Consider the following 18,057-nt stretch of genomic DNA (forward strand, 5'->3'; position numbering starts at 1 on the left):
CTGGGAGGACTGAAAAGGTAGGATCACAGGATCGGGTGATGCCTTCAAGTACGTGATGAGGGAGAGGGAGGCATCAAGAATGATTACCGCGTTTCCGGCATGTGTCTCTATATGGATGGTGGTGCTATTAACTGGATGGGAAAATGGGAAAGGCTTGGGCTTGGGCAAAATAAGAGATGAGTTCAGTTTGGGATGCTGAATTCAAGGTGTCTATGGAATAGCCACACAAGTGTAGTGATCTTTTTTTCCTATGATTTAATCACAACTAAGGATTAGTGACAGGCTGTTCTTATGTCTTTCTCTAGTAAATCGTCAGTTTCTCAAAGACAGGAATTTCTCTGTTCATCTCTGTGTTTCTAAAATCTGACATAGAGCTTGTATATAGTTAGTACTCAGATGTTTATTGAGAGAGTAAATGAAAGACATCAGGTGTTGCCCAAAACGTTCTTCACCACCTGCTGTCAACCTGGACTCTGAGTCCCCTTACAACTTCTAATACAGGGAAAATGCTCTATTATCTTTCTGTCCTCACCAAAGCACTGGCCTGTGGTAGGCACCTAATGAGTTTGAAGAAAATGAACTTGCTTGCATTTCCTGCATTAACCCTTTCTTACTCTACCTCCTGATCATACCATAGCTCTCTCTCCAGGACTTGACTTTTTTTTTTTTTCTTAAGTTTATCTTGAGAGAGACAGAGACAATGGGAGCAGGGGAGGCTCAGAGAGAGAGGGGGAAAGAGAGAGAATCCCAAGCAGGCTTCACGCTGCTGTCTGGAGAGCCTGACGTGGGGCTCGAACCCACAAACTGTGAGATCATGACCCGAGCCAAAACCAAGAGTCGGATGCTTAACCAATTAAACCACCCAGGGGACCCAGGATTTGTCTCTTTTTGACCCTGCTTCAATACTCTGTGCCTTTGCATTTATTTCTCTACCAGAAATGACTTTATCTCCTTGCTGTGTTTGGTTAATAATAGCTGCCAAGTTTTTAACACTCAGCCTGCATTTTCCTCGTGAAACCTTCTCAGTCTTCCGGTAACTGTGTTAGGCGTTTTCTTCTCTATAATCTCACAACACTCCTACATCGCTCCACATTAGCACATATCATCACCCGGGTATTGTGGGTACTTCTTTTACCTCCCAGGAGCATGTGAATTTCTTAAAAACAACAGTCGTGTCTTATTTGATTTAGTGTGTCTGGTGTCCAGTACAGCATCAGGCAGGAGTAGAGTAGGTATTCAGTGAATCAATCTAGACCCCATTTTTAGCAAGAACACCTATGATTATTTTAATCAAATAGTGTTTTTGATGGATTTTTTTTTCAATCACAGTAGCTTTCAGATATTCACATACACCCACATGCAAAGTAATAAATAATATATTCATACATACCAAACTGATTTCTAGACTGATTTTTCCAAGATATCACCAATGTCAAAGGGAATGTGTTACTGTGATAGGGGCCTTAAAAATGAGATATGACAAACTCAGATCAGAATGTGAAGTCTATTGTTCTTTGATATGGTAACTAAATCCCTGGTATCATAAGCTTCCAGAGACAAAGAAATATTAGCATTCAGACTCTGTGTCAAAGATACCACGTTTCTGCTAAGGATATGGTTTTCTAGAGTACTATATTTTCCTAATTTTTTTTCCCCACTCACCCTAGATTTATGATCCTAACAACAATCGGTATGAAGTCCCGGTGCCTCTCAACATACCCAGGGTTCCATCCAGCACCACAGAGGGTCAGCTGTATGATGTCCTCATCAAGAAGAATCCGTTTGGGATTGAAATTCGCCGGAAGAGTACGGGCTCTGTAATGTAGGTAGCTCCTAGTCGGATTTGGAATTGATGGTTACCTATACATGCACTGCCAGGTCCATTGTCCTTGGAGATACCCTGGCTCAAAGCATCACACCATCCATTTCCAGATTTATGAATATGTCACTCCTTTTGGGTCTGTTCTTATGAGAAATCTTTACTTCCCCGGCAATAATTACTAGACACTTACATGTATTAGGGATTCATTCAACCAATGTTTATGGGGTGGTTAGTATCTATTATCTCTATATTAGGTGGTTATAGAAGATGAGGTCTCTCTTCTCATGCCAAAAATTCATGGTAAATAACAAAGATAATTTAAGTTAAAATATACATAAGGAAGTTTAGATAGTGACAACTGCTATGTAGGAAAAAGAACAGGGTAATCAGGAGTTATGGGGGGTTGACTGCTTTTGATACTGTGGTCAGAGGAGGGCTCTCAGAGAAGGTGACATTTGAAATAGGACTCAGATGAGAAGGATCCACCCATGTGGATCTGGGGGAAGGGGAAGAACACTTCAGACAGATGGAAAAATAGGTGCACACGGCCATGAAGCAAGAGCAAGCTCGCCATATTAAGGGAGGAGATGTCCATTGTGGCTGGAGCATATTGTGGTCGGATCGCTCCAGATGTTATGTAGCAAGTGGACCGTAGAAGAGAAGGAATAGGACCCCGGGCTGGTGTGGAGTGGTAGCAACGGAGGTGGTGACATGTGATGGGATGTGGCATCCTGGGGACAGAACTGAAGGAAGGCAGTGGGAGAGGAAAATAGGAGAATGAAGGCTGGCTCCAGGGCTGGTAGCAAGTGCATCTAGGATCATTTTAATGAAATAGACTTTGCGTTTGTGTGGAAGATTAACAGGGCTATTGGGGGGAGAGGGGACCAAGAGTTCTGTTGTCCTGGCAAACAGGGTGTTGACTGTTTGAAGCCAATAGGATAACCCATTTCTTTTCCAAATACACCCTTTTGTGTTGCAGTTGGGACTCTCAGCTCCTCGGCTTTACCTTCAATGACATGTTCATCCGCATCTCCACTCGCCTTCCCTCCCAATACGTCTATGGCTTTGGGGAAACTGAGCACACAGCCTTTCGGAGAGACTTGAACTGGCACACGTGGGGGATGTTCTCCCGAGACCAACCCCCAGGGGTAAGGAGAGAGCACTGGGGGATCTGTGTCTGCCTCTCTCTGCTCATACTGTGTGCACTTCATGCTTCATCTTCCCTGGCTAACCTTAGATGGTCACATTCTGCATTTGGACAGAGGGCCAATTTGTTGTCAGGCTCCTTTGTTCTTATGTATTTAGTTCACTGCATGGACCTTATCAGTCATTTTTTGTTGAGTTTCTTTCTCAGCCATGATGTCTTTTAACCTCTTACTGCTTCTCCCCCACAACTCTCCCAGTACAAGAAGAATTCCTATGGCGTCCACCCCTACTACATGGCACTGGAGCAGGATGGCAGTGCCCATGGAGTGCTCTTGCTAAACAGCAATGCCATGGGTAAGATGACACCAACATCTCCTCTTATTTCTGTGAACCAGTCATTCTTCTTTTTTTTTTTTTTAATTTTATCTAAATCCAAGTTAGTTAACATATAGTATTGGTTTCAGGAGTAGAATTTAGTGATTCATCACTTACGTATAATACCCAGTGCTCATCCCAACAGGTGCCCTCCTTAATGCCCATCACCCATTTAGCCCACCCCTTCACCTAACACCCCTCCAGCAACCCTTAGTTTGTTCTCTGTATTTAAGAGTCTCTCATGGTTTGCCTCCCTCTCTGTTTTTATCTTATTTTTCCTTCCTTTTCCCTATAGTCATCTGTTTTGTTTCTTAAATTCCACGTATGAGTGAAATCATGTGGTATTTGTCTTTCTCTGATTGACTTTTTTCACTTGGTATAATATATTCTAGTTCCATCCACATCATTGCAAATGGCAAGTTTTCATTCTTTTTGATAGCTGAGTAATATTTCATTGTGTATAAATACCACATCTTCTTTATACATTCTTCAGTTGATGGACATTTGGGTCCTTTCCATAATTTGGGTATTGTTGATAGTGAACCAGTCATTCTTGAGTAATGTTAGAATGTGTTTGACTGAGGGGTGCCTGGCTGGCTTAGTTGGTTAAGCATCTGACTTTGGCTCACGTCATGATCTCACAGTTAATGGGCTGAAGCCTCACATTGGGTTCTGTGCTGACAGTTCAGAGCCTAGAGCCTGGTTCAGATTCTGTGTCTCCCGCTCTCTCTCTGCCCGTCCCCTGCTCTCTCTCTCTCTTTCAAAAATAAATAAACATTAAAAAAAAAAAACAGAATGTGTTTGACCTAGCTGCTCCCTAAAGTCAAAATTATTACCCTGGGGACAGTGTTTTTGTTTTTATTTTCTATCTAGGCTTTCTGTTTTGTTTCAGTTCAGTAACATGTGGTAACAAGAGTTAACTCTTATTTGGAAAAAATGTAAGAAGGGATAGCAAGACCAAGGAAGTCCCAAAAATCCTGTAGGTCAGCTAGTGGGAACCATCTTTTTATTTTGAATTAGTGGTGAAGCTCTGGGTAAGAGTGCTCACCCTGGGGGTATGGGAGTGTGAAGAAAATTTGTATGGTCTCTTGGAAAGAGGGTGGGAAATCAAGAGGTGGAGGGGAAAGTATGCATGTAAAAACTGGTGGAATCAGAGTAAGGTCTGTTCCTGACTTCAGAGTTTTATATGAATGTCAACTCCTGGTTTCGACAATGTACAATGGTTACATAAGATGTTGTCATTGGGGGAAATTGGGTGAACTGTACAAAGGACTCTAGTACTATTTTTGCAAATTCTCATAAGTCTTAAACTATTCTAAAGTAAGAGTAGTAATTTGAAAAGAGCAGAATGACAAAACATATTATAAAATAATAATAAACCCAATGGCAAAAAAAAAATCCAGGGGTAGCACCCTGTAGACTTTCACTTCTTTCAAGTGCCTAGTATGTAGGCATAGTAAAAATACTTTTTCTTCATATTCTATAATAAAGAGGCATTGGGAGAAGGAAAAGGTAAGAATTTCAGGGGTAATTCCTCCCCTTGGAAGTTTCCAGCTTGATTGATATTTTCCTATATCTTCAGATGTGACATTCCAGCCCCTGCCCGCCTTGACGTACCGCACCATAGGGGGAATTCTGGACTTTTATGTGTTCTTGGGGCCAACTCCCGAGCTTGTCACTCAGCAGTATACTGAGGTAGGAGGGAATTAAATTGATAATCAAGTATTCACGTAGTATCTTCTGAGTTCCCAAACCTACCTTTATTAGTATAGCTCTCAGATGATAACTGGAATTGTTGGTCTTTCTGGAAGATAGATATAGACTATAAAATGAGGAGACAAAAGACATCCCAAGAACTATTCAATTTGCAGCCTCTCAAAGCATTGAAGAGTAGCAGAAGTACTAGTGGTGCTACTGGTGGGGGTGGGGGTGGGGGTGGCGGTAACAGTGATGGCGGTGGGGGTGGGGTTGGGGGTGGCGGTAACAGTGATGGCGGGGGTGGTGGTGGGGGGGTGGTAACAGTGATGGCGGTGGGGGGTTGGGGGTTGCGGTAACAGTGATGGCGGGGGTGGTGGTGGTAATGGTACGTTAACGGTGATGTGTTGGAGGTGGTGGTGGTAGTGATGGAGGTGGTGGACGTGGTGGTACAGTAATGGTGATGGTGATGTGGTAACAGTGATGGTGCTTGTAGTAACGGTGGTCATAGGGGCCATGACAGTTACTTTGGCAGCAGCAACGAGCATGCACATAACGTACTGCGTGTCATGGATCATTTTACATATATTAACTCATCCAGTCCTCACGGGAGCACCATGAAGCAAATACCAGTATTATCCCCAATTTACAGGTGCAGGAAGTGATGAACAAGAGGTTTTTACCTTCTGCATAGGGCCACCTAGCCAGCAGGGATTGGAGCCTGGATGGTAAGCCAGGCATTTTGCCTCTAGATGCTGAGTTTTTAACCAGTAAGCTACAATGCCTCTAGGATTCAGAGTAAAATCAGATTTTCCAAACCTCTTAGGGAAGAAGGTAAGATCCAGCAGAAAGCTTTCTCCAAGGTGTCCCTGTGGCTTTTCATCCTCTTAGTTTCTCTCCGTATTTGAATTTGCTGCTTATCTAGCTTGGGACACTGGAAAGATGTTCTTATTAATTTGTTGACAATGTCAATCCAGATTCTCCTTTTGAAGGATTCTCCTTTTGAAGTTTTCTGTCTATTTTCCAGTTGATCGGTCGGCCAGTGATGGTTCCTTACTGGGCCTTGGGATTTCAGCTGTGTCGCTATGGATACCAGAATGACTCTGAGATCGCCAGCTTGTATGATGAGATGGTGGCTGCCCAGATTCCTTATGTACGTTCTCCATATGTGTTGTACTGGCTCTGGGATCTTATGGCCAACACTAGCTGTCTCTGTATGGGGATTTGCTTGACTTGGGGGGCAGGGGTTCTATAACTACACAATTTTAAAACATTTAGTCAAAAACATCATTGGTATCATAAAAATGAAAGGTTACTCAAACAGCAGTTTTGCTTAAAACAATAAAATGGCCCAAATTCAGCCATACCACCACATGTGTAGATATAACCTCCGTTCCATCACTCTGCTGGTACAGCACAGTCTTCCCTCAGCTTTGAGCTAAGCTTGTAGATAGGGATCTGGTTTCCTGATGAAATACATATGGAAACAAATTCTGTCCTTCACTCGAGGGCAAGAGGGGTCCAATAATCAGAGAAATTGATCCCATGAGCTTCTTACATTTTTAATTTTCTTCTATTTTCTTGTTGTTTACAATTGTTGCTATTAATGATAAGTATAGCATGCAATATTTCATTTTTAAGAAAGCTGTGTCTGGTAACCCCCAGGATTGGATATTCTAAAGCAATTACAGGGGATTTTTTTTTAAAAGGTAGATTTGCCATCCATCCAGTTGTATTAGTACTGGGTAGGTTACATTATATTATTTTCTCTGAAAGTGAACCACTGATCCCAGGGCCAGCCTCCTGGGGCAGGTAACCACAATCATTCATACCAGCCATTCACAAGGCACTTTCTCATCGTCCCTTTTCATCGGTCCTCATAGTAGCCTTGACAGATATGCATTATCGTCTTTTTTTTTTTTTCTATTTTACAACTGAAAATTTGAAAATTTCCCAGAACGTAATACCTGATACCTGGGATTAGAAAAAGTAAAAAAAAAAACATCTGAAATCCACCATCAGTTAGTAGAGGCGTGTTCTCACCTGGAACACGGGGAGCCTCTCACTTTCCTTGTGTGCTCCCCCAGGACGTTCAGTACTCAGACATCGACTACATGGAGCGGCAGCTGGACTTCACCCTCAGCCCCAAGTTTGCGGGATTTCCAGCTCTGATCACTCGCATGAAGGCCGACGGGATGCGGGTCATCCTTATTCTGGTTGGTCCCTCTGTGAATGGATGAAGTTCGTTGAGGACAGCGAATGGGCTTAGTGAGGGGGAAGCTTCATATTGTGTTTCCCTCCATGTTATGAGCAGATAAGTTGAGGTTCAGTGAGAAAGTGTATTTCCCAGAATGCACAGAAGCCCTACAGTTCAGGAGGAAGTTTGTGCCCTTCTGTTTGAAGAGTTCTCCTTTTTTCTGTCCTGAGATGTTCTCTGGCTTTGGTCTTCTCACCTGATCTGAGCTTCGATTTCAGGACCCAGCCATTTCTGGGAATGAGACACAGCCCTATCCTGCATTCACCCGGGGTGTGGAGGATGATGTCTTCATCAAAGCTCCAAATGGTGGCGGCATTGTCTGGGGAAAGGTATGACCAGAGTGGTGATCTGCTAATCCCCAGCCTGGGGTTAGGTAACTGTTGGTGTGTTTGTGCATGTTGTTTTTGGGCCTTTTCCATTTGGGTCCTGAGATCAGAAGGTCTCATTTTCTCAGTCAATATTTGTCAACACGGTTGACATTTTTAGAGAATGTACATGTATATGTGCATTATGGGATCTACTTTTCTCTAGAACAAAATCAAAGTATTACCATCCCTATGGTATGGACCTATGGTATATAATTTCTCAGGAAATACTATATGAGATAAATTATTTAGTGCATTGCTTTTGAACAGTTTTCTCTCCACAGGTGTGGCCTGATTTCCCTAATGTCGTTGTAAACGGGTCTCTAGACTGGGAAAGTCAAGTCGAGGTAAAGGGCCCTTTGTGGATGTGGGTGAAGTCATGACTGCCAGGAGGGTGCAGCTGTACCCGGGATAGCGGACATCCCCATGCCATGGGTGGGGGTGTGGCCAGGAATACACTGAAGGATTTTGTCCTGTGTGCCCATCTGTGTGCCGGTCACTTTACATGTAATATTTTACTCCCCGTTGGGATGTAGGTATTATCATCCTCAGCATAACTAGGATTCAATGAGCTTAAATTACTGGTCCATGGTTTTAGGTGACTGAGTGATGACTTCAAATCCAAGGCTGTCAGATTCCAAAAGCCCATGAAATTTCCCCCTCCAAGAAATACTGTTTGCCTAGAAATAGTATATTTGTTGTTGTTCTTGTTTTTGAGTATCCCTTTTAAACATAGTCTCCAAACCCTGTCTTTAGCAATGGGATCTTTTTCTCTGTAAATTTGTTTTCCATGGACAAGCTTGTCCATCTTCGCTCTTATACATCCCTTATCCTTCTTTGGGTTTCTCAATTGTGCTCTTACCTTCCAGTTCCCAGCCTTGCGTTAAAACTTGCTTTCTCCAGGGTACAAGTGCTTACCTGTAATCGCTCTTAGATAGGGATTCAAGGCAGAGGACCTAGCTTCCTCTTCTCTCTGTTGCTTCTCAGAGGAAGCCACTTGAAGTTTATTGGTCCAGGCAGACCACATGGACACAGGAATCTGCCAGGCCAGAGAAGGTCAGGGTCTCCTTGGCAGACAGACATTCATTCATTCATTTGTTTATTAATTCATTAATTAATTCATTTTTTTTTTTTAGTATTTTTCCCCTAGCACAACTGAAGTATAACTGACAAAATTGTATATTTATTTAAAGTGTACAGTGTGGTGATTTAATACATATATATCATGAAATGATTATCACAGTCTGGTTAATTAACATGTCCATCACCTCACATATTTATCATTTATCTATGTGGGGTGAGAATACTTAAGATCTACAGTCACAGCAATCTTGAAGTGTATAAAACAGTGTTTTTAACTATAGTCACCAGGCTATACATTAGATCCCCAGAACTTATTCATCTTAACAATGAAAGTTTATACCCTTTGACCAGTATCTGCTCATTTCCCCCACCCATTCCCCCCAGTAACCACCATGCTACTGTCTATTTCTATGAATTCAACTTTTTTTTTTTTTAGATTCCACATATAAGTGAGATCATATAGTATTTGTTTCTCTCTGTGTAACTTTTTCATTTAGTGTAATATCCTCTAAGTTCATGTATGCTGTTGCAAATGGCAGGATTTCCTTCTTTCTCATGGCTAAATAATATTTCATCATATATATATGTATATATATATATATATATACATATATACATATGAATGCATACATATGCACACCACATCTTCTTTATAAATTCATCAATTGATGGATGCTTAGGTTATTTCCACATCTTGGCTATTGTGAATAATGCTGCAATGAACGTGACAGTACATATATATCTCTTTAAGATACTGATTTCATTTTATTCAGGATACATATCCAGAAGTGGGATTGCTAGATCACATGGTAATTCTATTTTTAAGTTCTTGAGGAACTTCCATATTATTTTCCATAATGGCCATGCAAATTTATATTCCCACCAACAGTATGCAAGGGTTCCCTTTTTTTCCATGTCCTTGCCAACAGTTGTTATCTCTTGTCTTTTTGGTAAGAGCTATCTTAACAGGTATAAGATGATATCTCATTGTGGTTTTGATTTGCATTTCCCTGATGATTACTGACGTTGTGTACCTTTCTGTGTACCTGTTGGCCATTTGTATGATTTCTTTAGAAATATACCTATTCAGGTCTTCTATCTAATTTTTAATCTGTGTATTTGTTTTTTTTATTTTTTAAGCATTTTTATTCATTTTTGAGAGAGCAAGAGATGGAGCGTGAGGAGGGGAAGGGCAGAGAGAGAGGGAGACACAGAATCTGAAGCAGGCTCCAGGCTCTGAGTTGTCAGCACAGAGCCCAATGCGAGGCTCAAACTCGTGAACCAACCACGAGATCATGACCTGAGCCAAAGTCAGATGCTCAACTGACTGAGCCACCCAGGTGCCCCATAATCTGTTTATTTGTTTTGCTTTATGTTTTGCTATTGAGTTGTGTAAATTCCTTATATATTTTGGAAGTTAATTTCTTATCAGATATATGGTTTGCAAATATTTTCTCTTATTCCCTGGGTTGCCTTTTCCTTTTGTTGACTGTTTCCTCTGCTGTGCAGAAGTTTTTCAGTTCTATATAGTCCCACCTGTTTTTTATTTTTGTTTTTGTTGCTGATGCATGTGGTGTCAGACCCCATCTCCCCACATCATTGCTGAGACCAACGTCAAGGAGCTTTCCCCTGTTTTCTTCTGGAAGTTTTATGGTTTCAGGTCTTATATTTAAGTCTTTAAAAAAAACTTTTTAAGGTTTTATTTATTTTTGAGAGAGAGAGAGAGAGAGAGAGCAAGCAGGGGAGAGGCAGAGAGAGAGGGAGACACAGAATCTGAAGCAGGCTCAGCACAGAGCCTGACACAGGGCTCTAACTCATAAACTGCGAGATCATGACCTGAGCCAAAGTCGGACACTTAACAGACTGAGCCACTCAGGCGCCCCTATGTAAGTCTTTAAAACAGGTTGAAAATTTTTTGTGAGTAGTGTAAGATAAAGGTTTTGTTTCATTCATTTGCATGTGGACATCCAGTTTTCCTAACACTGTTTATTGAAGAGACTATTTTTTCCCATTGTGTGTTCTTAGCATGCTTGTCAAAGATTAACGGATGGTATATGTATAGACTTCTTTCTGGGCTTTCTATTCTGTGTCATTGGTCTGCGTATCTGTTTTTATACCAGTACCATGACTTTTAAATCATTATACTAGGAAAGGGCCCACTTCAGCAATGAAGAGGTTGCCTATCACCATACAAGCTCCACATTTCATCAGCCATCACAAGCATTTGGAAATCTGTGGGGCAGTTTGGATTATTACAAGGGGAACACCAAATTGCATTTATTTAGTGGGACGTGACTAGGGATGCTCGTAGCTCTGATGGCGGGGGATGTTCCACCAAGAAGTCTCCTGCCCCAAATGCCAGTTGTGTCTCTCATAAGAAGCACTCCATTAGGGGGCCATGATATGTATTTGATAGCACATAAGAGATTCTCGGTAGATAGAATAATTATGAGTATTTATATTAATGAAACCCATTTCATGAGGCCAATGGGGGCGAAGCTCCTGATATCCAGGTCAGGCTCTGCTGAGGGTAGTATAAAACAAACAAACATGCAAATAGCAGGAAGCCTGTGGAAAGCAGATTTCTGAGTCTGACGCTTAGATTTAATTCAGTAAGGCTAGGATTAGGCCTTAGCATTGCATTTTGGTAGCAGACACACAGTGGGCTCGAAAAGTGATCCTATGGCCAGGCGTGCAGGTGAGTGCATCCCGAGTTGAGACCAAGGAAGGTGAGGGTGGAAGTAAGAAGGAGGGAGACAGAGCCACAGCTTTGGGGAATGGCAAAACATTTATTTCATGGGTCAGAATCATCAGAGCACCTTTTAGTGAAGTTAATGAATTTGAGTTGGTCAAATTTCTCCCTTGGATCCCGTATGGGATTCAGTTATGACTCTGGCATGGTGGGTATTGACTCTGTTTACCCTAGTCCTCTATCCCCCACCCCTACTCCATGTTTCTAACCCTGCCTGAGCTGGACCTCTGTTTCTGGTGAAAAGTTATCTTCTTCTGTTTCCACATTTCTACCTCTATTTTCTAACAAGAAGGCATCTCTGGGGTGCCTCCCTTTCAAAGCATTCTCAGTGATGTGGTTCACTACCTCTTACTACTTTGTGAGCTGGACCCCTGCATTCTGTTCCATTTCTGTTGTCTGCTTTGTGTTCCTTTTTTGCCTTTTATCTAGAGATATGGGCTCCTACTTGCCTTTTGTCTGTTGTGTGCAAGAACTGGAGGTTTCCTAAACTAAGTCCTCTTTCTGTGGTCCCCCCTCAGGACCTACCCCCTCTGCCACCAGCATTACTTAGCTCTTTAACTCTTAAAATGCACTGAGAAGCACAGAGGAACCTATTTACTGGGACATACAAAAGACCATACACTTCCATCACAAGCAACATGGGCTGTATAGAAATTTATGAATATTTGCTGCTGCTCAGTGGTGTGAATTCACAATTATGCACCAAGCATTTATTTTATGTCAGGTTCTAAGCTAAGCACTGTGGAGGGTGCAAAGACCAGCCAGATGAGTATAAAAATAAAATGAGTTTTGAGATGCTCTCAAAAACCTTACAATATAGTTAAGCTTTCGATCCACTCTCCAGGTTAAAATAAAGACAGATTTTAGGGGCGCCTGGGTGGCTCAGTTGGTTAAGCATCTGACTTCACCTTAGGTCGTGATCTCAGAGTTTGTGGGTTGAGCCCCACATTGGGCTCTGTGCTGACAGCTCGGAGCCTTCTTCGGATTCTGTGTCTCCCTCTCTCTGTCCCCCTCCCCTGCTTGCACTCTGTCTCTGTCTCTGTCTCTCTGTCTCTCTCTTTCCCTCTCAGAAATAAATAAAAAAAGACATAAAAATAATTTTAAAAAAAGACAAAAAGGAAGCTTTTATTATTTGAGGAAGACAAAGAGAAGGGGGGGTAGTGTTAAACTTCCCCTTTAGCTCCTCCTAAATTACTTGACACTGTAATTCTCAAGTGATTCTGCAACTGTAGTAAACAGTTGCCCACTAGTTAGAGATCTTTTCCCTCATCTCCTTTTTCCAGTGAGAATGAGACAGGAGAGCACCTGGATGTTTCTTTCCAGCCTGTTGACTGTTTCAAGCTGTAGTCTCTCCCTGGCTCCTGTTTTGTCTGTCTATCTATCTATCTATCCATCTATCTATCTATTTAAATTCAAGTTAGTTATCATATATGTAGTATTGGTTTCAGGAGTAGAATTTAGTGATTCCTTACTTACATATAACACCCAGTGCTCATCCAACAAGTGCCCTTCTTAATACCCATCACCCGTTTAGTCCGTCCCCCCAACCACCTCCCCTCCAGCAACCCTCAGCTTACTCTCTGTGTTTCCTGCGAAAAGTGATCCTATGGCCAGGCGTGCTTAGGCAATGGCAGGACAGAAGTTGAAAGTTAACCATCTAATACGTGAGACAGTGACTGCTACTTTTCATGTTGATACAAAGAGGAAGACAGTCCATGGATGCTTTCCAAATGCTAAGAAGGTGTCTAACTTATGCTAATGTCTCTTCTGTGCACTCATTATATTTCAAATAAGCCGAGAAGGTTATTTAGGCTCTGTTTGGATTATCTCTCACCATGTGGTACAAGGATGTGTATGAGTTATGCTCTCAAGAAGTGCCTTTAGGCTATCTAATATCATTTTGGTGGACAAACCCACTATGTTTAATGTCTACAGCAATACCGAGCTTACGTGGCCTTCCCAGACTTTTTCCGTAATTCAACTGCCACATGGTGGAAGAGGGAGATGCGAGAACTATATACCAATCCACGGGATCCAGAGAAGAGCTTGAAGTTTGATGGCATGTGGATTGTAAGTGTGTGGGTTTATGTCTGTGCCCATGTGGACAGGTGACTTTCTGTCTTTGTGTGTCTGATCTTATGTGATCATGACCTTTAATTAAGAGGGATAATAATCATCCAAGAAAGACCTTGGACATATCTGATTGCAGCTCCTCCAGTAAAACACCAAGGTGATTACTAAGGAATTTCTTGGAATTGAGCCTTGCCTCATACCCTGAGGGAGGATTTGTGTTGTTTTTTTTTTAATTTTCTAGCCAGTTATTCTGGAGAGCTTAATTGATCATTCTAGTCAATTCTCAGCTGGATTTGATGAGTCTCCCTGGGCTGGTATCTCCAGGATTGCTGGAAGGTTAATGATTTGTTCACTGCTTCCTTGTGTCTGAGTTGACGGGATGTGATGATTTTATTTTTTTAATTTTTTTAATTTTTTTTTCCAATATATGAAATTTATTGTCAAATTGGTTTCCATACAACACCCAGTGCTCATCCCAAAAGGTGCCCTCCTCAATACCTATCACCCACCCTCCCCTCCCTCCCACCCCCCATCAACCCTCAGTTTGTTCTCAGTTCTTAAGTCTCTTATGCTTTGGCTCTCTCCCACTGTAACCTCTTTTTTTTTTTTTTTCCTTCCCCTCCCCCATGGGTTTCTGTTAAGTTTCTCAGGCTCCACATAAGAGTGAAACCATATGGTATCTGTCTTTCTCTGTATGGCTTATTTCACTTAGCAGGGATGTGATGATTTTAAAAAGTAAGATGTATCTGTGTTTGACATTTCTAGGATATGAATGAGCCGGCGAGTTTTGTGAATGGAGCAGTGCCCCCAGGCTGCAAGGACGCCACTCTGAACCACCCTCCCTATATGCCACGTAAGAGCCCTCGGCCTTCTCTGTTGGCAGAGTCTGGGCTGCAAGGAGTGACCTCTGCAAGGGCCCGGCAGCCAGGGTTTATCCTGACTGTTCAGGGCACACCTTAACTGGTGTTATGTTTTTTTTTTTTTTTTTTTTTTTAATATTTATTTATTTTTGAGAGAGAGAGAAAGAGAGACAGAGTGCAAGCAGGGGAGGGGCAGACAGAGAGGGAGACACAGAATCCAAAGCAGGCTCCAGGCTCTGAGCTGTCAACACAGAGCCCAGCACAGGTCTTGAACTCACGGACTGCGAGATTATGACCTGAGCCGAAGTCGGACACTTAACCAACTGAGTCACCCAGGCGCCCATGGTGCTGTGGTTTTTAGGGGGCCAAAGATTAGCACATATCAAGCACTTTACCCAGTTGAGTGTGTGTACAAGTTACTGACCCTATTGGCTGAATTTCTCAAATTTGTTCGAAAAAAACTTAACAGTGGTGATGTCCCCAAAGGATTCTAGAACTAAGTTTCTTAATTCTTCAGACTTGTGTGAATCCCTCCATGGGAGTTTGTTGTGCCACCAGTGGGGGGAAAGTAACAGCTTCCCCTTATCGTGGAGTCTTTGGACTTTGGCGCTAACACTTGTGTTCATATCTTGGCTCCAGAAATTAGATTCACTATGAATTGTATGACCTTCAACAGATTACTCGATGTTTCCAAATCTCACCTGTTTGAATTGTAAAGGGAGATAGTGATATCTCTCTTTTTATAGAGTTACGATAAGAATTACCTGAAATGATTTACAAGAAAAAAGCTTAGACTACATCCTGTCACGTGGTCAGGTGTTTGGCAGCTTTGTCTTCTCCCCCTTGCCCCTGCTCACTCCTGGAGAACTTTGCTCCTGTGAAAACACCCGTGGGCTCCATTGCAGCTCAGAACCGTGCACATTCCCCTGCCCCTGGGGAGGAAGGAGGAGAGGGACCCATGTAGGGGTCAGATTAGTCTTAAGCTCCAGTGTCCAATCCCTTAAAGGGAGGTCAGGGGTAAAGAGGATTGAGCATGACATTTATATCACTAGCTCTTTCTCCTCAGATTTGGAGTCCAGGGACCTGGGCCTTAGCAGCAAGACCCTGTGCATGGAGAGTCAGCAGATCCTGCCAGACGGCTCACGGGTGCGACACTATGACGTGCACAGCCTGTACGGATGGGCCCAGACCAGACCCACCTACGAGTGAGTGGCCCTCTCCCTTCTCTGGTCCACACGACCCGCAGGGCCAGCCAGTGGCTGATAGAGTTGCTCTGCTTTTCCTTTCATGCACCCTCTCAAGGGTTAAGATTTTAATTATGACTGGGTCACAATTCTTATTTATTAAGTGAACACGAGCATGGAGCCAGGCATTGTTAGGAGGACAGGTTTAAGCAAGACATGGTTCTGCCGGTGGGAGACTCGATAGTCCTCGTGCAGGAGGCACATATGGAGACCCAGCCAATGATCACACAGAGCAGCTGATGCCGTGATTAATTACAAGAGGTGAAGGGAACACAGAGGACTGGCTATCTCTTTCCTTTATTTCATAAGTGACTCATGTCTGTTGGGTTTGTTTGTTCGTTTCTATTTCTTGTTGGAGAGCCAACTGATGGTCTACTGAACTAGCACTATCCCATTTTGTGAGCTCAGTCAATAAGAAGAATTATTCTAAAGAAGCCTTCTAAAGGAATTTGCCTTCTTCCTCCCCAAATATCAAACCTTAGTACTTAGTAAATACGTAGTTATTTGTTACTACTTGTTATTTTTAAGGTTACTTGTTATTTTTAGGTGATCCAGTAAGTTTACTATAAAGTTCTTTGTAAAACACTATGTAAAGGCACAACTTATTATTCTCTCTATCATCTAGGGTCAGTCAGTGAGGATGCCATTATGGCTCAGATTTCTGTATTTCTTCCAGTAATGCAGGAGATATTTTGTCACCATGCCTCATGCTCAGAAACCCCGGGAGGAGAAGCTCTGTGGCCTTTCCTCCCCTAATCTCCCCTATATCACCTCCTTGCTCCCCTCCATCCAGAGCTGTGCAGGAGGTGACGGGACAGAGAGGGATTGTCATCACCCGCTCCACATTCCCCTCTTCTGGCCGCTGGGCAGGTCACTGGCTGGGAGACAACACAGCTGCCTGGGACCAGCTGAAGAAGTCTATCATTGGTGTGTGGGCTTATCCCAAGGGGCTTCTGCTGGTGGGAAAGGGGGTTAGGAGTCTTGGTAAAGGATTCTTGAGTGGGGAGAAAAAGGCAGATCACGAGTACTGCCTCTGACACAGCTGTGGTCTCATTGCAGGCATGTTGGAGTTCAGCCTCTTTGGCATATCTTATGTAAGTGTCTTTGGGGTCACTTCTAATCCCCAAGCAGGTTGTAACATCTTTCAGAAATCACCAACAGGCTTGTTTTATTCTACCTTGCTTCAGACAGGAGCAGATATTTGTGGATTCTTTCAAGATGCTGAATATGAGATGTGTGCTCGCTGGATGCAACTGGGGGCCTTTTACCCCTTCTCGAGGAACCACAACACCATTGGGACCAGGGTATGATGCTAGCTCATAGCTCAAAAGTTTTATATCACTAGGAATACAGCCTCCAAATCTGAGCTACAATTAATGCATTCTGTATTCTCCGTGCCATCTTCAAAACCATTAAACCCTCATCTTTCTTGCTTGTTTTATTTGATACACTTAAGTGTTGTGAAATGACTACCACAGCAGGATTAGTTAACACCTCCATCACCTCACATAATTACCATTTCTTTTTTGTGGTGAGAACATTTAGTATTTACTCTTTTGGCAACTTTCAAGTATATGATATAGTATTGTTAACTATAGTCACCATGCTGTGCATTAGATTACCAGGATATATGCATCTTGTATCTGGAAGTTTGTATCCTTTGACTGACACGTCTCCATTTCTCCCATCCTCCAGCCCCTTGATAACCACTGTTCTTCTCTTTAATAGATGTGAGGTGATATTTCATTGTGGTTTTGATGTGCATTTCCCCGATGACACATGATGTTGAACAGCTTCTCATGTATCTGTTGGCCATCTGTATGTCTTCTTTGGAAACTGGAAACCAATAATAGGAGGAACACTGGAAAACCCACAAATATGTGGAAATTAAACAACCAATGGGTCAAAGATGAAATTGAAAGAAAAATTTTAAAATATCTTGAAACAGATGAAAATGGAAACATAACATATCAAAACCTGCAGGAGGCAGTGAATGCATTTCTAAGTGAATGCATTTCACCTACATTAGAAAAGAAGAAGCCGAATCTCAAATAAACAACCTGGCTTTATACCTCAAAGAACTAGCAAAAGAACTAAGTCCAGAGTTACCAAAAGATCAGAAGAGGAATAAGTGAAGCAGAGCCCAGAAAAACAACAGAAAAGATCAACCAAACTAAGAGCTGGTTCTTTGAATAGATAAACAAAATGACTTGCTAAGGAAAAAGACAAAAGCCTCAAATAAATAAAATTATAAATGAAAAAGGAGACATTAGGACTGATACTACAGAAATACAAAGGATCACAGGAGACTACAATTATAAACCAACAAATTGGACAACCTAGAAGAAATGAATAAGTTCCTATGAACATACAGCTTACCAAGAC

General features: G+C 42.3%; 1 protein-coding gene across 3 annotated transcripts in view; it reads left to right on the plus strand.

The window, feature by feature from the left end:
• MGAM (maltase-glucoamylase) overlaps positions 1 to 18,057 on the plus strand; it is a 96,535-nt gene that overhangs the window by 60,592 nt on the left and 17,886 nt on the right. For 2 of the 3 annotated variants that reach the window (XM_042973967.1, XM_042973969.1), the window contains exons 27-40: positions 1,668 to 1,822; positions 2,802 to 2,970; positions 3,226 to 3,322; positions 4,926 to 5,038; positions 6,066 to 6,191; positions 7,126 to 7,254; positions 7,514 to 7,624; positions 7,945 to 8,007; positions 13,431 to 13,565; positions 14,334 to 14,421; positions 15,495 to 15,633; positions 16,466 to 16,599; positions 16,732 to 16,766; positions 16,860 to 16,976. In XM_042973967.1, the coding sequence (XP_042829901.1) occupies positions 1,668 to 1,822; positions 2,802 to 2,970; positions 3,226 to 3,322; positions 4,926 to 5,038; positions 6,066 to 6,191; positions 7,126 to 7,254; positions 7,514 to 7,624; positions 7,945 to 8,007; positions 13,431 to 13,565; positions 14,334 to 14,421; positions 15,495 to 15,633; positions 16,466 to 16,599; positions 16,732 to 16,766; positions 16,860 to 16,976 (1,611 nt within the window). The remainder of the gene's footprint in view (positions 1 to 1,667; positions 1,823 to 2,801; positions 2,971 to 3,225; positions 3,323 to 4,925; positions 5,039 to 6,065; positions 6,192 to 7,125; positions 7,255 to 7,513; positions 7,625 to 7,944; positions 8,008 to 13,430; positions 13,566 to 14,333; positions 14,422 to 15,494; positions 15,634 to 16,465; positions 16,600 to 16,731; positions 16,767 to 16,859; positions 16,977 to 18,057) is intronic. The other variant, XM_042973970.1, reaches the window with a different exon arrangement.

The sequence above is a fragment of the Panthera tigris genome, chromosome A2 (assembly GCF_018350195.1).
Source record: "Panthera tigris isolate Pti1 chromosome A2, P.tigris_Pti1_mat1.1, whole genome shotgun sequence".
NCBI classification, from domain to species: domain Eukaryota; kingdom Metazoa; phylum Chordata; class Mammalia; order Carnivora; family Felidae; genus Panthera; species Panthera tigris.